This window comes from Micromys minutus, assembly GCF_963924665.1.
Source record: "Micromys minutus genome assembly, chromosome: 11".
NCBI lineage: Eukaryota > Metazoa > Chordata > Mammalia > Rodentia > Muridae > Micromys > Micromys minutus.
The window spans coordinates 44,722,825-44,745,476 of NC_137980.1; the positions used below are offsets into that span (position 1 = coordinate 44,722,825).

The following is a 22,652-nucleotide window of genomic DNA, read 5'->3' on the forward strand; positions in this document are numbered from 1 at the left end:
AGCGCTCCCTGGCCCTAATTAATGATTATTGCTTTCAGAGACTCAGCACACCATACTAAGTTAAACCTGAGCCCGACTCAACAAGCCATTTGATTCCATATTTGTATATTTCCAACAATTACTCCCACCCCTAGCAAGAGTACCACCAGGCTTTCCATCCCCTCCCTTCACCTCTTGGGTGCCGGGCACTCCCTTACTCTGAACACTTCCTATTTTAGAGCTCGTTCTGCTGCAGGAAGTCAACCGCCTTCACTGTGAAACCCAAGTTTTTGAGAGAAGCATGACTCCCGCAGGCCCTACACTCTTTTCTCCAGGTGAGGGGGAGCGATCCAACACAACAGCCAGTTTAGGAGCTGAGACTTCCTCAAGTCAGTGACCTTCATCTTGACCCAAAACAATTCTAGATGCTTCTAGAATCTGGAGCTGAGAGTATCGAAACAGAATTTGAAAAGGACAAAGTCTGACTGAGCCTGCTGTGTCTAAACTCTATTTATTGGACCTCAGCTTACCCATCCCCGTTGGGGTTTTTTGTTTGTTTGTTTGGTTTGTTTTGTTTTGTTTTCCTTATCGACGTCCCAACTTTGGATGTTGAAGTCTGATTTGAAGAAAATTAGGCACTCAGGACATCAGTAATAAAAACCATTACCACCACCACCACACCATCATCCTATATGAGGCTGACACCCTGAAAACCCTTGGAAACTATCCCCCATAATCCTCTCTCCATTACTAGAACCACGAAACATTGGTACTTCCACAGTAAGGTAGTTAGGAGCAATGACTTTTTAGACAGGAACACCAGGACACAAAATCCCCACTCCACCTCTTACTGGCTATGGGACCTCCAATCAATTTTTCTAACTTCTGCCTCAGAAGCAAAGCATCAGACCTTTATCCACCGCACGGTCTGGGGTACTCAGAACCCTCTCAGTGAAGTCCTCGCTCTCACCCGGCCTCAGCATTCGCCCCGACATCTTCGAGTCCCTTCTTCGGGAGTCTTTCCCCGGCCTCTGCTGGTGTCTCCCTAACTTGTCCGCACGTTGCCCAGAGAGTGCTCTGCTCTAACCAAAACCACTTCCATCCCGGCCGGCGGATGCTCTCTCACTCAGCAGGTGCTCCTGCAGCCGGGTCGCTAGCCTCGCGGGTCCCTCTCCGCCCAGCCGGAGCTGGCATACCGGGGTCTAACCTCAGCAAGTTCGCGCCTTCCCTCCCCATCCAACTCTCCTCCTCTCAGCCTACAGCCCCTCACCTGCGCGGTGGGTTCCTCAGCTGCACCGTCTCCATGGCGCTGCCGGCAGCCGCCCAGACTGCCTCAAAGCTCCATCCTCCCGGAGCCCGCCCCGCAAACCCTCCCACACTTCCGCTTTCCGCCCCTACCGGAAGCGAGAGGAGGCCGGGCTGGTCCGCGCGGGTCACGTGATACAGTGGCGGGCGGATATAGAAGTCAGAGACCGAAGAGGTGCCCCTAGGGCGGCCTCTAGTGGCTTAAATGTTAGCGACACCCTCTTCTTGAGGACTGAATACTTTCAAAGCCTGACTGCTTGAGGATTCCCCAATTTCTCAGGTGGTGAGGCTGTTAGCAAAGCATGGGCTCGAGAAGATTTGAGCTCTTGTTAAGGCCAAAGGGAAAAGCCCCAAGCACTCTGTAAGCTAGAGCGCAGTAAAGAAACCACCGAAATGGGGCTGGAGAGATGGTTCAGCAATTAAGATCACTGACTGCTCTTCCAGAGGTCCTGAGTTCAATTCCCAAGCAACCACATGGTGGCTCACAACCATCTGTAATGGGATCTGATACCGTCTTCTGGTGTGTGTGTACTCATATAAATAAAATAAAAATAAATCTTTAAAAAAGAAACCACTGAAATATCTGCTCCACGACTGAGGAGATGAGAACAAACAGCATCTGGACGACTCCTGAGCAGAGAGAAAAAAACAGACTGGCCAAGGCCAGGGCTATATCTTTTGGGCATAGGAGAGAATAGAGGGTTGGGACTGCTGAGGAGGGGAAGGGGAGTGAGCTAGTTGGTATCTAAAACAGCCTCAGAGCTTCGTGGAGGAGGGCCAGGTGGTACTCATAACAGACATATGCTACTAGGGACCCAACAGGCCGGCAGGTATTGGGCTTTGATATGTAAGCACAGCTATGTCCCAATAGACAGTCTCCTTTGCCAAAGGCAAGGAAGATAATGGAGTAGCACCTATTGGGAGACAGAAACCAACAGGTTGGAGAGAAATGGGAACTATCCACCAGCAATCCTTTTGTTTACCCTCCCAATACTCAGCACGTGCCTGCCCTTTTGGGGGTGGAAGTGAGGGTTTCCTTTGGACCTGGCACACCCCAAAAGACAGGCAGACCCACTTAGTCCAAAAATGACGGTCAAGACTCAGCTCCAAGCTGAACTACAGGGTTGTTGACAGATAAAATTAAAGCTCGCAGATTTCTGTAGTTCCTTCACAACATCCCACAGTTCTGTTTTGTTTTTAGGGGCTTAGGGAGGCTTTTTTAGTTGGGGTTGTTTGTAGGGTTCTGTTCGAGGCAGCATCTGTATACCCCTGGCTGGCCTGGAACATGCTATGTAGACCAGATTGGCCTCAAATTCAGAAACCAACCTGCCTCTACCTCCTAAATGCTGAAAGGTGTCCACGAACAGGCCCAGCTTCCGTGAAAGATCTTAGTTCTCGCCCACTAAGTAAGTTTTATGGTCCACAAGATGCCAGGTGCGTTCTAGCTCTCTGGAATCCTGTTTCCTACATCTCGGGCTTCAGCTCAGTTCTTACCCTGGAGATTTTCTGTGCCCTGCTCACATTTAACAGCCTCCATCCACAAAAGTTATTTCCTGTTTGGTTTCCTGGGATCTCAAGGTTCTCCCAGCACCCCTCAACCCCTACCTGCCACCCCTAAACTTTTCAACACAGGGGCTGGGCTGCCCTTCCCCCTTTCCTATATAATTCAGACATTTTGGTCTCTTGTTCTTTTCTCTCGATGTATAAGCGCCCTTTCTTTCTCGCCCCCCCCATGGCGACTCGACTTCCTGACCTCCTTCTTTGAGACCAGTGAACTTGCCCAAGAGCAGTTTCCCAATAAACCCGCCTTTAATATAATCTAATCTGATTTAAATTGGCTCATTTCACCGGCAACGGAGAAATAACCTATCGCCTATAACATTTGTGTTTTCTTGGTTTTTAAAACAGAAGTTCATTTATCCTGGCCTCGGCCTCCCAAGTGGTAGAAATGCAGACCTGAACTTTGGGTTTTGTTGCTTTAATTTCTTTTTTGAGTGCATTGTATTCTTTTGTGTGTATGATAAATTTCCACCACGGTCACTCTATACCATACAGTTCTCAGGTTTGCACCACCCTGCTCTCTGCATCTTTCAAGTATTAATATCTTAACGCAAAATGCGTCTTCTTTCGGTAGTGGATTAATTGCTTCCCAGGCTCAACGGACTGTGAGCTCCACGAGGAATGATTATCCACCTCCTTCGGTGATTCTGCCACTGTCGCCGCAGCACCAGAGCGCCTCCCTCTTGAAGCTTGCTGACCCTCTTCAAGCTTCCTGTTCCAGACTGAGCACACTCTAAGGGCCTCGTTTCTCAAAGTCCCCGCCTCCGACCTTCTTAACCCCGCCCTTCCATAGCCCCGCCCTTAGACAATGACAAGCAGCGGGACCTACCTAAGGGCTTGAACCCACGCTTCCGCCCGCCCCTGGCCACCTAGCCCCGCCCTTCATGGCCCCGCCCCCAAGGCCGGTCAACAGCGAGCTTTAAAGGCACGCAGCCGTAGCTTCCGGGTGGAAGCTGTTGCGCACTACCTAGCTGGGGAACGCCTCAGTCCCCGTTTACCAGCCCGCCTGGGATGGCCCCCAAAATCTCGGACTCCGTGGAACAGCTCCGCGCTGCCGGCAACCAGAAATTCCGCAATGGCCAGTACGGCGAGGCCGCGGCGCTGTACGAGCGCGCACTGCGGCAGCTACAAGCGCGAGGTAGGAACCCGCCCCACGTTTCCCTCCAGGCCTGCGTCCTCTACCCGCATCCCCTCACCGGGCCCCACGCTGGCCCAGCCTTCCTGATTTTCCCTTCCCGGCATCCAACCGCCGCACCAGGCCCTCCCAGGGCATGATCCCGCGCTTCCTTCCGTCCCTGGCAGTCTATCACCACCCCCATCCCCGAGACCAGTGGGCTGCGGGCCTTAAGGGCACGCAGCTGCTGCTTCCGCCCGGAAGCTGTTGCGCGCTACTCAGCGGGGAACGGAGGTGGTCCCTGTTTGCCGGCCTCCCGGGATGGCCCCCAAACTCTCAGACTCTGTGGAAGAGCTCCGTGCTGCCGGCAACCAGAGTTTCCGCAACGGCCAGTACGCCGAGGCTTCGGCGCTGTACGAGCGCGCGCTGCGACTGCTGCAGGCGCGAGGTAGGAACCTGCCCCTCGTTTGCCCTCGGCGCCGGCAGGCGTCCTGCACCCACATCGGCGCCCTGGACCTCGCCTTGATCCAGTCCTCTGGGTCTTAATTCTCCACTGCTATCTGCAGCACCAGCTCTTCCCACCACTCCCCCGCATCTTCCCCACTTTAGCATCCTACGGGAAACTTACTTGGCTCTTTCTGCCCTATTGGTTTGTATTCTAAAAATTACTGTGAGGCCTCCCTCTCACCCCTGAGGTATAGCGCACCCGTTTCTTCCTTTATGTATTCATTGTACAATTCAATTGAGCACCTTTTGTATACTGACTGAATGTGGCGAGATGGGGTCCTTTCAAGGATAGAACTTCCCCGGGGCAGTTGTCTTATGTTTGTGAATAAGTAAACGGGACCTCTGAGATTAGAACTGTTAAGACAAAGTAATGTGATCGAAGTGGATCCTTTAGAAAGGAAGTCATGAACGACTTCTTAAGCGATATTTGAGATGTCCACGAGAAGCTCGGTGTCTAATGCATCCCGGGTGTAGAAAACCATCGGATAAACTAAGCAGCATAAGCTATTAATGAGACTATTTAAGACATGACGTAGACAAAACCGTATTGTGTTGGTGCTTTAACCTGTCCAAAGAGTTGGGATTTTTATCCCCTAATCGGGAGAGTTTTAAACAAAGGAACAGCTATTATCAATGCTCCTTTGCCCAAAGTTCCAGACGTTTTGACTTGAAGACAACCTTGGATCTCTCTAAGTTCTCTTTCTCATTTTTTTGACCAGCATTTGTTTCGTGGTTTGTTTGTTTGTTTGTTTGTTTCCTGTGTGCTGAATGTTATCTTTGTTAATCTTCACTATGACCAAATCAACTAGACACCTGTAGATGTGCCCCAAAGAATGAATTGCCTTACTAGGATTACCCAACGAAGATGTTAGACCCAGAATTTAAATATAGACTTGTCTGATTTCTGAGCCCAGTTTTATTTGTAATCATGGGGTGGGGGTGATGTGTGTGAAAGGTGGCATCCCCCTGGGGCTGGAGTTACCTGCTGCGGTGCTTCATGTGGATGCTGGGAACTAAACTCTGGTCTTCTGCAAGAGTAGTACATGCTTTTAACTGCTAAACCGTCTCTCCAGTCCTCTAAGTCCAAATTTTTAATCATTAGCTAGACTAATTCATAAATCCTTCTTTTCAGAGTTTTTATGAGTTATGCATGGGTGCACACACACCCTGTTGTTTTCTCTGGAAACCCTCTAAGGTTCCTCCCCCTACGTCAGTCCCACATCTTGAAGTTGCTGAGGACACTGTGGTAGCTGTTGTGTTCTAAGCCCCCGTCCCTGAGTAAAAGCCCAGAAAAGCTGTGCTTTTGTGTGAGTTTATTCTGAGACCACTAGAGTAGTTGCCCTTTTTAAGTTTACTAGATTTTATTTCTGTCCCTACTACTGATTTTCTGTGTGAATATGTGGGTAGTTCTCTTGACTTCTCAGATCGGTTTTCTTGGCCTTAGGAGGAGCACAGGGAAGCCTTGTAGCAAGTCTGAGACTCAAAACCTTCAAATGTAGATGCAACTCAAGTACTCAGAAGACTTGAGTGGATTTCATAGGACCATAAACTGGAATGAGGTTCTGACAACCTTTCCATACTTATGCCTTATGGCAACGATTATTTAACTTACCTCTGTATTTTCTGGCCCAAGAGAAGAATAAAAAAAGGAGTATAAATTTATAAATGTTTATGATTCATTGTTAGTATTGAGTGAAAGATATCAAGTGTCAACATGGTATCATACTTCCTGAAGCAAGTGCAAAGGGATAGGCCATATGATGCCCCTTGGAAAACATGTTAGTGGTCTAGTACCTTATGTGTTAATGATGTGTACTGAAGCAGGCAGGGCTTGAGAACTCAAAGCAACTTGAAGATTGTGCTGGCCTCCAGGGAAAAGGAGCACAGGTGCAAAGATGAGGATGGATGGAGCTTTAGCCATTTCAAAAGCAAAATCAAGGCCAGCCTGATATATGTAGTGGCTTCCAGGCCCCTTTCTGCTACACAGAGAAACCTTGCTCCCTAGTAAAGGAATGAATGAGTGAGGGTGTGGAGGTGCTCACCTGTCATCCCAGCACTCAGGAGGCTGGAGCACCAAGGTCATCGAAGGTCAAGGCTAGTGGAAATCTGGGATTGCTGAGGTTAAAGACATGCCACCATACCAGCAGTTTGTTTTACACTTAAGAAGGGGGATGGGGGAATAAAGAAATGACATGGATCTTGTAGCTCCAGTACTTTGGGAGACTGAGGCAGAAAAATTGCTAGTTCAAGACCAACCTGGAAAAGGTAGTGAGACCTTACTCAAAGAAGGAGGTTGAAGGTGGGAAAAACTGATTTTGATAAAATGGTAGATACTGAATGTCATACAGCTTAATGTCTAAAACAAATATTTCAGTAAGACCTTTGGTCTGTATACCTAGGAGTTACTTGGTCCACACTGTTTTCTTATGTTCTGTGTTTTACTGTTTTGTGGTGTTTTATGACCCATGATAGTGAATAAAATATAGTTGAAGATATCTGTAAAATGAAAATTGTGTTAAAAGAAAGTACAAAGTCAGAGACTGGAGGTGGAAGTGAATCTAGGAGGAGTTAATACGACCAGAGTACATTTAATGAAATTCTCAAAAATGTGACAATCAGGGTCTACTGCGCAGATAAAGGCACTTGCTGAGTTCCTAGGCCCCATATGATGGAAGGAGAGAACTGACTCCCTCAAGCTGTCTTCTTACCTCATGCATCCCGTCTTTTGCATGTGAGCTTGTACACACACACACACACACACACACACACACACACACAGTACATTTTAAGAAATGAAAATGATTAGTCATGGTGAGAGGTTTCTGTGACTGGGTAAGAGCACTGGCTTTAGAGAAATGACTAATGACTAACCCTTGGGGTAGTTCACAGTTCTTGTTTGAGGTGCCCATAGTCCTGGCAGACCTGGCTCAGTTATTTTCTCTGGTAAAGGCTTTTCTCGTTTAACTAACTGCTCTCTAGCTTGCATTTTTCTCTGATTCTGGGTTACCCCCTTGTTCAGGCATTTATTGTTATTTTCCTCTTTCTTCCCCCTTTGAGTCCCCATGCTTTCTGTAATGTTAGCCATGTACCAAGTAATTAGATCATGGTTTTCTCTCAGGCAGAAGCCACCTGCCTTGTGTTTATCTTCTTATCTGGTACCAAGTTCAGTGCTAAAATGAATCAGTGAGGATGAATGTTTAGTTTCCTGTGAATGGCACAAATCTGGATTTTCCCACTGTCGTGATAAGAATGGTAAATGTGTTATCCTACCTTATATATAAGCCTGGTTAGGCTACAAGACTCTGCTGCCTTTTCCAAAAACCTAGAAAGCTCTGAGAATGAGGTGTATCCCTGTGCGCTGTGACGTTTATTTCCCAACTCATGATCTTGCTCATCCTGCCTCCATCTGGGCAGGTTCTGCAGACCCAGAAGAAGAAAGTGTCCTGTACTCCAACCGTGCAGCGTGCTATTTGAAGGATGGGAACTGCACAGACTGCATCAAAGATTGCACTTCGTAAGTGGCCCGGGAGCCTCTGGAATGCCTGGGGGTTATTGAAGAGCAAGCCAGGTTTCTCCTTTGGGAGGATCCCACCTTTCTCTCTTTTTACAGATAGTAGAAAGTGTCAGTATCATCAGGCCACTTAGAATGACAGGCTCTACTGGGTTCTTGTCTTTGGAATTTGGGCTCACTGCTTCTGAGAATATTGTATAATAGGGAATAAGAAGTAAACTGTAACACCTCTGTGACTCTTGGCACATGAGGTGAAACATGGTCACCGTGCCTGACTTGCTCTTCCTGGGATGATGATGTGAGAAGTAAGAATAAAATAAAGAAAAGGGGGGGATAATAGATGTTAACAGGTTGTCTAAAGAAGCAAAGAGATGGTGAGGCACACCTTTAATCCCAGTGTTCAGTAGGCTGAGGCAGGCAGATCCTTATGAGATCAAGGCTAGCCTGTTCTGTGTAGTGAGTTCCAGACCCACCAGGGCTACATAGTGAGACCTTGATTCAAAAAAGGGGTGGGGGGTACGGGGCAAAGAGAAAGGAAGAAACTACAGTCTGTCAGTAATCAATTATACAGGGCATTGAACGGCTTTTCCTGTCTCGTTCTTCTGGCTAGCCTTTGCTAAACTAGCCTGTGTCTGCTAACTGGGTTCTTTTGGCTAACCTTAAGTCTGATGCTGTTTTATATGCATGGGAAGAATAGGGAGAGAAACATGCTCATGGAGCCTGAGTTACTTTGTTTTCTCTTTCACATGGTATTCACTCTGGGTAAGTTTACCCTTCTTCCCAGGGTGGAACTGAGGTCAGTGACAGGGATGATAAAGTGTTACCTGGGGTCCCATGACTAGTGTAAGCATGCATAGAATGCAAACGCAGCCCTAGGCTTGTTTGTTACTTCTGGACCACAGTGTAGAATCACGGACACATGAAAACTGTGGCCCCTGTTCTTCATCTGGGCAGGGGTAGAGGATATAAAAATAGATACCCATGTGTGTACATTTCATTAGTGGTCCTCTGCCGTCTTTTTCCCATTTCGGTCTAAGTTGAGAATTCTCTGCCTATTCTAGATATAGTGTCTATCTACCAAAAGGTAATTCTAATATACTGACTGCTCCAGATGACTGTCTGAATCACTGTACTGTTGGGGGAGCCTGTTGGCCTAGCAGACAGATGACATTTTTTTAACCTCCTGTTCTAGAGCACTGGCCTTGGTTCCCTTCAGCATCAAGCCATTGCTACGAAGAGCATCTGCATATGAAGCTCTGGAGAAGTACTCCCTGGCCTATGTCGACTATAAGACTGTGCTGCAGATTGATAACAGTGTGGCCTCAGCCCTGGAAGGCATCAACAGGTGAACCTAGTGTGCTGCAGAACCTCTTCATGGAACCAGTACTGTTGACTGTTGGCCCATTGTTTCAGCTAGTTTTCCAGATGTAGTTTCTTTGACTGTGTTTGAAAATCTCTGTATGTGTGAGTTTGTGTATACCTGGAGAAGCCATGGGTTGATGTGGGCTATCTTCCTTTATCACTCCCAACCTCATTTTTTGACAGTCTCTCATTGAACACAAAGCACATCAGTTTGGCTAAAGTAAGTGGCTAGCAACCTCCAGAGACCTTCCTGTCTGCCTCTCCGGGGTTATTACATGATTACATCACTGTCACATGCAGCCATGCTCAGCTTTTTACTCAAGTGTTTGATATTCAGAATCAGGCCCTGATACTTACATGGCAAGCCTCTCTTTATCGCCATTGACTTGGGAAAGACTTGTTTTTAAACAGGGTCTCACTATGTAGCTCTCGATATCCTGGAATTCACTCTGTAGACCAGGCTGGCCACAGAGACTTAGAAAACTTCAATTTTTTTCAACATAGCATTTTTATTGATTCTCTGAAATTTTTACATCATGCACCCTGATCATACTCACTTTCCAGCCCCTCTGTGTGTGCCCCCCTACCCCTGTGACCACCCCATCCCAAAAAACAAGTCTAAGTAAGGAATTTAAAATAGAAAAAGAAAGTCCAATTTGTGTTATCTATATACTCACTGGAGCATGGTCAGACTCTGAGTGGCCAGTCCCTGAGAGAGAAATGAGTTCTTTCCCTCCCATATCCCTGCCAGAGAGTGACACTTCAACAGCCTTATCACTTTTTAGGAGTTCTTTTTGGGGAGTTGGGTTGGGGTTGTCACAGAAGCCTTTTGTGTCCCTTCTCAATTGTGTGGTCCTTGATGAGCAAAAGTAGACTCCTTGCTCTTTACAGTCAGTGGGAACACAGATCATGGGCCAACTTAGAAAACATTTTTTTAAGAAGCATTTATTTATTTATTTATTTAATGTATATGAGTAGTAAGTACACTGTTGCTGTCTTCAGACACACCAGAAGAGAGCATTAGATCCCATTACAGATGGTTATGAGCCACCATGTGGGTGCTGGGAATTGAACTCAGGATCTCTGGAAGAGCAGTCAGTACTCTTAACCACTGAGCCATCTCTCCAGCCTCTGGAAAACTCTTAATATGTTCAACAAAGTATATAAGGAGAATCTGCTGCTGTCGTTAGCAGATTATGCAATATGTTACTAGAACTGAAGAAATATTGCAGCAGTTATGAATGCTTACTGCTTTTCCAGGGGACCTGAGTTCAGGATTCCCAGCATCTACATTGGGCAGCTCACAACCACCTGTAACTCTAGTTCTAAAGTGATCTGATCCGTCCATAGGTACTGGCACCCAGGTAGACACTTCAAGTGTGAAAACATCTTTCTGGTCTCTTAAGTCATGGCTGGTTTTCCTCTCATAAATACCCGTTTGTGTAATTGATAATGATTCCTCTTTGTGTGGACTGTTAAAAAGCCTCGCACCAAACTAAAAGCATAATATGGTCTATATTTGGTTTCTTGGTTTACTTTTAAGATCTAGTTTCCTCTTGGAGTCTTCTTGTTCACCAGTTTTACCAGCCTTTGTACAAGAACCTGGGCTGCTGAATGAGGTGTAACTGCTGTTCTTGCACAGCTCTTAGCCCTGAGGGAGTAGTAGTCAGTGTTGCATAGGCTCAGCACAGCAGCGTCCGGCGCAGGTTGTTCCAGGACAGAAGAAAGGGCCATAGAGTGAAGTCACAGTGAAGCTGAGAGAAGCAGTTCAGGAGCTCAGGAGCAGATGGCAATTCATCTGTAGTTACATCATCAGGAAGGGAGGCAGGAGCGTAAGCTTCGGTGAGTAGTAAAGGGTGTCCCAAGAGCATTTAACAAGTGAGCAGAGGTGAAGGAACTTTAGTCTGGAGTCACTTGGGAGAAAAGGAAGGAAAGAGGCTGTCCAGGCGAGGTCCCTGAGGCTGGCTCTGTGTCAGGAGAGAAGTGGGGATGACAGAGCACAACCTAAAGGACACGGGTTTCTTGTCCCACAGTTACAGGATGCTGGGTCGTTGCTGATGCTCAGCTGCCTTCTCCATTGTGTGCAGGCCAGGACCCAAGCTCAGAAAATGAATGGGTCTTCCAACTTCCGAGTGTTTCGTCTGCCTGTGTGTATGTGTGCTGTGTGCATTCCTGGTGCCCTCAGAGGTCAAAGGAGCATGTGGGACGTCCTGGAACTCAAATTACAGATGGTTGAGAGTCACTCTGTGTGTACTGGAAACCACACCCTAGTCCTCTGCAAGAATAGCAAGTGTTCTTAGACACTGAGCTATCTCCCAGACACAGTAATTAAGATTAATCATCAAGCACACGGGCAGGTAGGGTTATTTTGGGGGGCGGGTGGTATAAGGAAAAATGTTTTGAAAAAAATGTTAGGGAATCAGGTTAAGGAGATTTGGAATAACTGGGCCAGGCAGGAAAACCTCCAAAGCCAAGTGAAAGGCTGTGTTTTTGTTGCAGTTTCAGTCTATATGGTTTTTGTGCTTTGTAACAGGAGCGTGGCTGCAGGAGCCTCACTCACTCATGTAGCACATGCTTGCTGGTCGGTGCCAGGTGATGATCTAGGTGCTGGAGCTCCACTGTTTTAAGTTGAGAAGTAAATAAGGAGAAGCTAGCAGGATCTATAGGAGAGGAATGAAAAATGGAAGACATGGAGTAACACAGAAAGGAAGGGTTGGTAGGGAAGAAGCTTGCTTTGTTTGTTTTCACAGTGCTGGGGGATCAGACCTAGTACATTATACATGCTAGGCAAACACCATCACTGAGCTACACAGCCACCCCAAGATCAGGAGTTGGGTGTGACACAAAATACAAATGCAGAGGAGGGAACGACCAGAGATCACGAGCCACGTTAGCCGGCGAGCAGGAACTGCTAAGGTTTTTTATTGTTTAATAGGCTGAGATTGACACATAAAATGAACAGTAAGCAAATGACAAGCATTTGCATGCTTTGAACTAGTTTTATTGAGAAAATATATTTTTGGGATTCTTTTTGGGGGGGTCCTTGAGGGTGCAAAGTTTTATTTTTAGCCAGTAGCAGAGCACCTTAAAATTGACATGTAGCAACCATAATAAGGGAGAGTGCCCCATCGTGTTTGACCTGAGAAAGAGTTGGTAAACAGCAGACTCCCATGCCTCTGTCAGAGCTTGTGGGAAATACAAGTGGTTTGGGTGAGGGATGTTCTGACCTGTAAAGGAACCTCCACTCCACTCCACTCATTGGGTGCGAAAGAGGAACAGCTTGACCTAACCAGAAACCTGTAAGTCATCCTTGCCTTCCAGAATAACCAGAGCTCTCATGGACTCCCTTGGACCTGAGTGGCGCCAGAAGCTGCCCCCTATCCCTGTGGTGCCTGTTTCAGCCCAGAAGAGATGGAATTCCGTGCCTTCGGGGAACCACACAGAGACAGCTAAAAGCAAATCCAAAGAAACCACAGCTACAAAGAGCAGAGGTGAGCTGTGCTTGGGTCTACATTTAGAGTAGACCTCCAGAAACTGGCCTCATGTCCTCATTTCTTCCTAATGGAGATGAGTGAAGTGAAAAACATTAAAAGGTCTCACTGTCTTAGAGATGGTCTCCCTGGCTGTATGGTTTAGGTTCTACACGGGATATGAACCTCCCAGCCTGGCACATAGGTACAAATACTAGCTCTTGTTGCTTACAATGTTTTTGATGGCAAAAACAGAAACTTCCAACATGGCAAAATAATAAAGGAAATCTATTGGCTCACAACTACATGTGTTATGCTAAAAACCCATTCCACTTTACCCACCCCTCAACTCATTAGTTAAATTAAGGTATCCCCCCTCCCCATATCTTAGCTTATATTTTCCCAGTGTCATGGTGTAATTGGTCACAGGCTCCTCTGACCATGAAGGGACATTTTGTAACCGTGTCAGCCCCCCTCTCCCTGGGACCGTCAACCCATCCCCATAACTAGAAAGAGATATAGAGAGTGTGTGTCCTGGGTGACTGGAGAAGGGTGAGAAAACAAGAGCAGAGCTAGGCAAGCAGAGCAAGAGATCCGTACGCTAGGAAGCTCTCACTGATGTTCCAGGAGAACTGACCTGGGCAAGCATCAGTCAAAATAGGGAGGTGCAGAAAGGATCGTGGGTACAGCGTTTTATCAATGAGTGAGCCTTAGATAGTGAAAGAGGGCACTCATTACTGGTTTGGGCAGGAAAACACCTATGTAACCAGGTATGAGCCTGGTCATCTTTTTCCAGTCTTCCTTAGAAGGAAATTAGAGCATTGCTAATAAACTAGATGGCTCAAGGTACCTGACTCTTCTTTTGTTCTTTGAAGTCACTGAGCCATGTGTTAACAGGCTCTGTGCTAACCAGTGGAGCACAGAGGACAGAACTGGACCCTCAGGGAGTTGCTGATCTAGTGAGCAGCTGGATTATAGAGACAGTGATTTAAAGTATATGGAGGAAGAGCAAGTGCCATAGAATCGTTAATGTTTGTGAAGTTTAAACACAGGAGCGGGTGATAAAAGTAACATCTTTACTGGACCTTAAACGATAAGGTCATTAGGGAGGAAGCCTGAAGGCAGAGAAGTAGGAAGGAGCTGGAGAAGGAGCTGCATGGGTAAACAGGACTACAGAGAGGGGCACTGCAGAACTAGGTGGAGCTGAGTGCATACATCCACCTACTGGGCTGCTTCAAGGATGCATGCTTTTGTGCACAGGAGTGTTCTGCAGAGTGTTGTATAATAGCAAAACCTAGAAATTACCCAGGTCACCACAAACAGGACTGGGGACAAAATCTTTTCTGCAATTTTGGAAGTGAAAATGTATCAACTACAGGTCTATATATTCGCACAGACAAATCTCAGAAGTAGAGCATTGAGGGGAAAGCAACGAAACCATGAAAGACTATATCAACTTCTTTAAATAAGGCTTCATGACAAGTGGCTTAGAAATGCTGTTGTATCCAGTGATGGGTAGATAGAAGCTTAAGAGACACGAAAACACGGGATGAGAAATTCTAGTTTCTTTCGAGAGTGGGTGGGCTAGGGAGGCTCCTGAACAGGAGATGAGTTGACACACTGACTATTCCTGCAACCTTACCCTGGTTGTAAACATTGAGTGTTTTACCATGAGAGTTTTTAAGGATTAGCAAGCATTGTTGTGGGACCAAGACTGGGACAATTAATTGGAGCCATACAGTGAAGGACCTGAAAGCACTGTGGTGAGTGAGGCAGCTTGGGTTTCCCCCTTGTACTCTGCTCTCTCCCCTTAAGGGCTGCAGCATCACAGCATGTAGCAGGTCAAGGTAGATATTCACAGGCTGAGCATAAAACAGAACAAACCCTCCTCGGCCTTTTCTGAAACCCAGAAGCTGAGCCTCTCTCTACTAAGCCTCTCCTCAGGAAGTTTGTAGACTGCTCTCCACTTGTGTATTTTTCTCAGATCTGACCCTAACTTAGCCCTTTGCACTGGGAAGAAAACCAAGGTACCAAAATTAAGTAGGTCATTTCAGCTACCCAGTGGCAGTACCATGAGGAAAGCTGGCCTGTTTTTTATCATGTATGTAATATGCATGTGTAAGTGTGTTTATAAGTCTCTATCCTCTTCTAATGAAAAACCCTAATTGACTAGAAGCCATTAATTAGAGGACTCAGTAGTCAGGAAGAATGCTCCACAGCCGCCCAGGCAGTCCCTGACTTGGAAGGGATGATGCTGAGGAGATCTCACTGATCTCATGTGAGCACCTGATCCATGGTTTTTTCCTCTTCTGAATTTGTGTCTAGTGCCTTCTGCTGGGGATGTGGAGAGAGCCAAAGTTCTGAAGGAAGAAGGCAATGAGCTTGTAAAGAAGGGCAACCATAAGAAAGCTATTGAGAAGTACAGTGAAAGCCTCTTGTTTAGTAGCCTGGAATCTGCCACATACAGCAACAGGTATCTCTGCGCAGCTGCTGGCCTCGGGGACTTCAGAACACTTGACTCTCTGAAGGCTGGGATGTAGCTCAGTGGGAGAGTACTTGCCTACCATGGGCCCTGGGGTGGGATGTAGCTCAGTGTACCTCCTTGCCTACACTGACTCCTGATTATGGAGGGGTTCGGGTTCTTTTCAGGTAGTCGTGTGCATTCCCCCTACCCTAGGACTGCAAGCAGGGTTTAAAGAGGTAGAGACTCAGATGCTAAAGATAGTCGTCATTGTCCTAGAATTCTATCCAGACATTTAAGCTTACAGTGTCAACACACTTTCTACCTTGCTGTCCATCCTATGGCTGCTTTAATTCACCTGTTTCTGACCGTTCTGGCCAGTGAGTGGAGTTACAGTTAGGAACAGGCCTGGCTCTCTGGCTGAGTACAAACCTGTGGGCCTGTAGCCAGCTCTGCATCAGGAACTGCCGTTGGGAAGCACTGAGAATAAAGGCACAGGAACCAGGGCACCATCCATATTGTGGGGAACCCTCTGCTCTACACTGATGCTCAAAAGTGTAGGCAATCAAGAGCAGGTATTACCGGTTCTTAATGTTGAGGGAATCTAGGTGCTGCCTGAGCTCTGACCAGCCATTAAAATGGTGGTAACAGAGCCGGAATCTGCTCCTGTGAAATTAGGGAGTTTATTGTCAGAATCTTGATCCAGTCAACAAGATGCTGTGTGTCTAATCCACCACTTGCTCCCCACTTGTGCTTAGTAGTCTACTTAGGACATCTTTAATCTGGGAGCAGGCGAGAGAGCTGAGAAGTAAAGAGCATTTGCCACTCAGGTGAGGACCCAGGTTCGATTCCCAGCACCATATTAAGCAGTTCACACCTGTAACTTCCATTCCTGAAGATCCAGTGCCCTCTTCTGGTCTCTCCAGACACCTGCCTGTACACAAGTAGTGCACGTAAACACGTGCAGGCACACATAAGCAATACAACTTCTCAAAAGCTTTGTGATCTGGTAGAAGTTTCACAGTTCCTTAATAAAACTTTTTAAGATAAAGTGTGTTTGAGGCCAGTGAGATGACTTACCAGGTAAAGTTGCTAGCAACCTGAGCCCACATTTCACAAAGGTGGGAGGAATGCCTGACCACACAGAGCTGTCCACTTACCTTCACATGTGTGCCATGGCACACGCACCCACATGAACATATGTACACACATAGACAGTCTTTTTTTTTAATTGAAGAAAACTTAAAGCATGTTTCAAATGGAGTGAGGTAAGTTGGTCCACATACTGAAAGATCCTCGTGCAGGGTCCAAGACACCTTTCTTCAGTTAGCCATGGAAACTGTTCATAGGAGGTGGCACAAGTAGATTCTGCTCACTGAGATTTGGTTTTGCTTAAGAGTTAAAAAGCGAACTTCTAGGATTAAATTTTAGATAGAACTTGATCCTGTAGTTTTTCAAGCTGATTGGACCACGGTACCTTCTTTTGTTAGGCTAACTTGAAAACCTGTGGCCCACTTGCTCCTTGTTTGTGGCATTAGCCCCCCTTCTGTCCCTCCTTGACCTTAGTGCTGCTGGACACCCATTAACCCATATGCCTAAGAAAGTGTCTTTACTATACCTTTGATTGATTGATTGATTGATTTGATTGATTGATTGATTATAAGTACACTGTATCTTTCTTCAGACACACCAGAAGAGGGCATCTGACCTTATTACAGATGATTGTGAGCCACCATGTAGTAGCTGGGATTTGAATTCAGGACCTCTGGAAGAACAGTCAGTGCACATAACCACAGAGCCATCTCTCCAGCCCGAGTGTTCCGTTAAATACTGCTCTTTAAACAGATACACCTGGGCCACACAGTGTTACTCTCCCTTCTGCTCATTTAACTTCCCTTACTGTTCATTTAAACTCCGGTCTTTCCTCTGGGGCAGGATGGGGCTGTGGGGAGGGTACAGTGCTAGGCATCATACCGAGGCCTCATGCACACTAGGCAGGCACTCTGCTACTGACCTGCACGCCCAGCCTGAGTTAGATTTGTGTCTTGTGTTTGTTTTTAAGTCATGATGATGATTCCAGAGTTTGTTAAGAAAAGGATTAAGGCAGCACAGCATTTAGTTTATAGTAAAGTGTGAGGAGTAAAGATATCATTCAGTAAATAACATTGGATTGATGGGGTAAAAGTTAAATACCAATTCTTCCTTTCTTTATTCTAAAATAAACTCTCAGAAGAGTATAATTTCAAACACAAAAACCAAAACAGTTGCAGGACATATGAACTGATTGTCTGTCATACAGTGTGGATAAAAAACTCTACAAAAGTTATTGAGGATCAATTGGATAACTCTGATTTTATAATATTAAAATGCCTTGTGAAAGATGTTCAGCTTTTCATGTTTATAGAAACTAAGGACTAGAGGGGAAAACTAAAGAAAGATACATTGGCTACCATTTTCTTCCGTCTTAACAGAAATTAAAACTTGAGACCTAGGATTGATAAAATTATAGGGAAAGATTAAACTCTTGGTAAGTTCTTTAGAGTGCCTGGCAATACCAGTTGGGACTCTGCCAGGACTCTGGATCCTCACTGCAGCAGTCTGTACGCACCCTGCAAACAGTGAGAATGCATGCAGAGTGGGAATTGCTAAAACAAATGATGCAGTGTCCAACTAGTGAGTACTCTCCTCCTCTCGACAGTGAGGGAAGAGGAGTGGGTGGAGCTAAAGGTCTTCCCTCTAGTCTGAATGATGCTGGGGACCCTGTCCAGTGCTTATTTAACATAGGCCTCCATCTTACTGTTGATGTGTTCCAAAGTAATTGCTTACATCTTTATATCCTACCCCTGAAATGTCAGCATACCATACTTAGTGTTAATTAGTATTTAATATTCATGTGCTTTGTTTTGGGAAACTTTTGTTTCCTTAAAGAACCTGATACAGGATGGTGAGTGGCGGTATTGGTTTGTGCAGACTCACTGCCCCTCGTTGGTACTATAGCCTTGGGCAAGTCCTTTAACTCCAGAGCCAACTGCAGAAAGGGTAGGGAACTGGAGGAATGGCTTATCAGTTACGAGGACTGGTTCCAGTTCTCAGTACTGACGTGGTGGCTCAGAGGCTCCAACACCTTCTGTCCTCCATGGGCACCAGCACATGTTGTGGTCACATGCGCACAAAGTGTCGAGTGGCAGGGCTAGAACTGAGACAGTTGAAAGTAGAGAGCGTCAGCACAGAGCAGGTGTTTAGCAAATCAGGTCATTCCCCAGCTGCCTCCAGCTTGCTTGGGGTGATCCACGAGTCACTGAACTTCTGCATTGGTCTTTCTGCATCAGAGCACTATGTCATCTGGTCCTGAAGCAGTACAAGGAGGCAGTAAAGGACTGCACAGAAGCCCTCAAGCTTGACGGGAAGAATGTAAAGGCATTTTACAGACGGGCTCAAGCTCACAAGGCGCTCAAGGTAAAGATGCCCACCCAGACACCCAGGCATAGCTAGGGGTTTACGTGGGTGTTGGCTCTTGGTTTATCAAGTGAAGGAGCACTTCTGTGTTCCTTCTCCCAAGCCCTGGGAAAGCTCCATTCTCCTATAGCAGCAGCTGTCCCCACTCCCCCTGGTTCTTGTGTTCTCTAGGTCCCCTCCCCAATTCTTTTTCTCTTTTATAGGACTATAAATCCAGCCTTGCGGATATTAGCAGTCTCCTACAAATTGAACCCAGGAATGGCCCTGCACAGAAGTTACGGCAGGAAGTTAACCAGAACATGAACTAAAACCATAAGAGGGCAACAGGAACCACCCTGTACTTGACCTTCCCAGAGAAGCTAGGCCCTCCCCTGCATCTACCCCTGATACCCAGCATGCTGCCAAGGGAGTGCAAAATCAACCCCACTTTGGCTCCTTGGAGAGGTAGCAGCCTTCAACCTGATAAGTTTTGCTTGTTCAGATTAAGTCCATTACAGGCAAGCACAGGACTTTCTTTTTTCCAGAAAGGGCCCCACTAGAGTTTTTAAAAAAGTGTGAAGCCACAGCCCTGGCCTCATCTGCTTGCTTCTGCCTGGCCCTTGTCAACAAAGTACTTGGCAATTGTCCCAGACCCAGATGTGCCTCAGACTGAGTGCTCTGTGGCTTCCCCAGACACCCAGCCTCTGCAGGTCACCTGAGCCGGGAGAGTAGTGTTGACAGGCTAACGTGCTTGCTTACCTGCACCCATGCGGCCTGTTGAGCTGGTTCTCCAAGGCTGCCATCTCCCCAAGGGTACAGCTGCTTTCTGCACCCTGTCCTTGGCACAGTGTCCTGTGTTGAGCCCCAGTGCCTTTAGTCCAGGCCCTTTGTGGGAAGGCAGAGCCTAACCCTTGGAGGCTCTGTGCTATTGCCTTCTGTGTGAGCTACCTACGATGTTCAAAGAGCCCATATTCCTCCTGGGATGGGGAGAGGCCTCCTTGAGATTAGCGTCCCTCCAATCTGAGCAGGAACTTAATCTTTTCCCCCAACAGCAGCCCCTCAGGCTTCTTTGTTCTGTTTTTGTTTTGTTAATATGTTGAAGTTAATTAAACTGACTTTATTGGTGTGTGTTGCTGTTGCATTAAAGGTTTTCTTCTGTACAGCCAGCTCTTGTGAATTTATTTCTGCCTTCTCAAGTTTGCACCTGAAACGTGGTTGTGGTAACAATTGACTATAACACACAGACAGAAAGCAAAGGCAAGCTGGATCTTACACACTTTTTTTGTACTACTGAATTTCGACCCTATAAAAGAAATGTTAAATTTTTAAATATTACATTTCCTGAATAAGATATAGAATGATCTATGAAAGAAACAGGTCCTGTTTCTTAGACATTGATCTATTTATTAAACAAACTTTTTGAATAGCCTAAGCATTGTGTATAGTCCAAGGGAGGCAGGATAACTATATACACTCCCTGCTCTGAGAAATGGCCCCATGAAAAGTCAAGGAATTAATCAGATAATTATGTAAAGCGGTTGGTTTAGGCATAATGAAGGAATAGTCAGCAGGCAGATGTCTGGTCTTTCCTCTTTGAAGTTTGCACAATGGAAGGGAAAAGGTTCCCTGGAAAGTGTGAACTGAATTCACAAGAGAAACCTAAAAGCTGGGAGTGTAGGACAGTGGTAGAGCATTTGCCTAGCGTGCACGAGGCCCTGGGTTAGAGCCCCTGTACCACAAAAAGTAAAGGGAAAAACTGCTAACTGTAGAAATCAGTAGAGAGGGTCCTCGAAAGGTACCCATGGTTAGTCCTTCAGCACAGAATCTGTCTCAAAACCCATACCTATCCGGTAGCCATAGGTTACCACTCTAACCAATAGAATCTCAAGGAAACATGTGCTAGAGACACCTGCACAGACATTTATTCTGGCAGCATTCCCAAGCCAATGTTAAGGAACCGACATAAATAACTATCAGCCAAATATGTACAGTGTACACATACAGAGAGTAGAAGGGTCTCAGCATGTGTGTGCTACAGTACATGTGGACATGAGAGGACACCTTTGTGGAGTTTCCATCTTCACATGAGTTCCAAGGGTCAAACCGAGGTCACCAAGCTTCTGTGGCAAACAGCATTAGCTGGTAGATTATCTCTCTGGCCCGTACAGTAGTTATTCAGCCATAAAGAATGGAATTCTTTTCAGGAATATAGATGGAGCTGGAGATCATGTTAAGCAACTAAGTCTGATTGACTAGTACTGCATGTTTTCTTATATGTGGAATCTAGATTTGCGTGTGTATGTGTGTGTTGAGAACATTTGGGAAGAGGGGCAGGGGGGCATATTGGGGGTGGTAAAGTAGAGCAAAGTGCACAGTGTACATAATATATGTGATGATGAGACATTTTGTATGATAAATATATGCTGACAATAACGAGAAAAATATTAAGGTAACATTAATAGGTGAAAGGTGGGAGGTTGGCTAAGCGGAAGGTGTGCGCCCTTGCTGGCAGCCGTCCCTAAGGGAGGACTAATAAACTACAGTCCACATGGCTAACTTCTCAACACTGGGTGAGGCTCCAAGTTACATTGTTGATACCGTAGGGAAACAGTGGGGTAGCAGACTTACATAAGAGAGCAGATCTTTCCTTCTGATTCTTGGAGGAAAGAAACACCAATACCGTGAAGCCATGGGGTGTGTTGCCAGTGTCCAGCTGAGCTCAGGCCAGGATGACAATGAAGGGTTTACAGAGTAGAGACAGCTGAGAGATAGATTGTATATGGGCGGGGAGGGGAAGGGAACATGCGTGGGGAGATCTCGGCCTTGGGATAGAATGTGGGTGGGAGACTTTCCTGAGAACACGACAAAAGTAGAGGGGAAAGACGCTCCACACAGTAAACTTGGCTTTTGTTGTGGATTGGACTTAGTACTGATGGTCCAAGAACTCAGAGTAAGTAGGATGTAAGGTCTGTGGAGCTTCCAACATGAACAGAGCTGAAGAACAAAGAAACCGGAGAAAGCACAGTTGAAAATGAGACTGTGGCTTAGATGTGGGTGGGCAGAATGTGGAGAGAGAAAAAAAAGAGGGACGAGGCTCAGGCCTGAAGAAGTGGCAGCACTGAGCTTGGGGGGGGGGGGGCATCTAGGAGAGAGTGGCTTGGAGGCCGGAGAGAAGGGGAATTCAGAATGGCCTTCATTGGGGAAGAACAGTGAGACACAGAATGGCAGGACCCTTGTTGGGTTTGTTCTAATAGACTTGTGACCGTGTACAAGTGTTTCTTCATTGTTCTTTGATCACATGGGGATGGGGAAGGCAAGGAGCTGAGGTCTATACTCCTTCAGGTGAACACCGACTGTTGGAAGAACCTTGGGAGCTCCCTATTTAGGGATGGGGACCCTTACCAGAGAAGGAACTCTAGTATGTCTAGAGTTCTTAGCTGTATTACACAACATTTGGTCACCTGAGACCCACATGCAGTTGCTGCCTTCTGTGATGTTCGCCTGGCCTGCAGAAACGACACTTCACCTACGGCCGCTGTGAGCTTTCGTCCATTTTCTCAGTCCATTGCATGAAGGGACCCCATTTAACCATCTGCCTTTGATGGCCAGTTTATAGTTTGGAGCTGTGACATACCTAAGCTCAGCTCCCGGTAGGTTTCCTGTTACATGCACACTTTCTGTGTACGTCAGCACCGTTTAGGATTCTGGTTCTGCTCCTCAGAGCCAAAATCCCACCACAGAGAAGTCTGCCCCCACCCTCCTTCCAGCGAGAAGCAAGACAGATTTTTTGCAGCAATTTTTAATATATAAAGCAAAAGGATCAGCAGTGGACTGTGTGTGCAGACTTCATTACATATCCAAAGCAAAAGACACAGCCTTAGAACTGGGGTGGGGAGAGGAGGTGTGGAGAGTGGAGGAAAAGAAATGTTCCCAAAGTATGGAAGACAC

At 46.5% G+C, this 22,652-nt stretch overlaps 2 protein-coding genes across 3 annotated transcripts in view; one reads left to right on the top strand and one right to left on the bottom strand.

Moving 5' to 3' along the window:
* STK4 (serine/threonine kinase 4) overlaps window positions 1-1,317 on the bottom strand; it is a 70,592-nt gene extending 69,275 nt beyond the window's left edge. Inside the window, exon 1 of the mRNA XM_080925145.1 lies at window positions 1,250-1,317. Coding sequence (XP_080781271.1) covers window positions 1,250-1,284 — 35 coding nt within the window. The 5' untranslated portion in view covers window positions 1,285-1,317. The remainder of the gene's footprint in view (window positions 1-1,249) is intronic.
* Window positions 1,318-3,801: 2,484 nt separating this feature from the next.
* Window positions 3,802-19,852, top strand: TOMM34 (translocase of outer mitochondrial membrane 34). 2 transcript variants are annotated; one of them, XM_080925143.1, is made up of 7 exons: window positions 3,802-3,982; window positions 7,880-7,979; window positions 9,169-9,321; window positions 12,660-12,829; window positions 15,134-15,281; window positions 18,599-18,725; window positions 18,929-19,851. In XM_080925143.1, exons 1-7 carry the CDS (start codon window positions 3,856-3,858, stop codon window positions 19,031-19,033), a joined length of 930 nt encoding a protein of 309 aa, XP_080781269.1. In that variant the 5' UTR covers window positions 3,802-3,855; the 3' UTR covers window positions 19,034-19,851. The 2 variants fall into 2 exon arrangements, with proteins under 2 accessions (XP_080781269.1, XP_080781270.1); XM_080925144.1 differs by lacking the exon at window positions 3,802-3,982 and adding an exon at window positions 4,262-4,406 and having other exon boundaries at window positions 18,929-19,852.
* Window positions 19,853-22,652: the final 2,800 nt, after the last annotated feature.

Coding starts and splice junctions, on each gene's coding strand:
- TOMM34 (XM_080925143.1), top strand. CDS start 3,856: ATGGCCCCCAAAATCTCGGACTCCGTGGAACAGCTCCGCGCTGCCGGC. Junction 7,980..9,168: donor TGCATCAAAGATTGCACTTC/GTAAGTGGCCCG, acceptor CTCCTGTTCTAG/AGCACTGGCCTTGGTTCCCT. Junction 15,282..18,598: donor TCTGCCACATACAGCAACAG/GTATCTCTGCGC, acceptor TTTCTGCATCAG/AGCACTATGTCATCTGGTCC.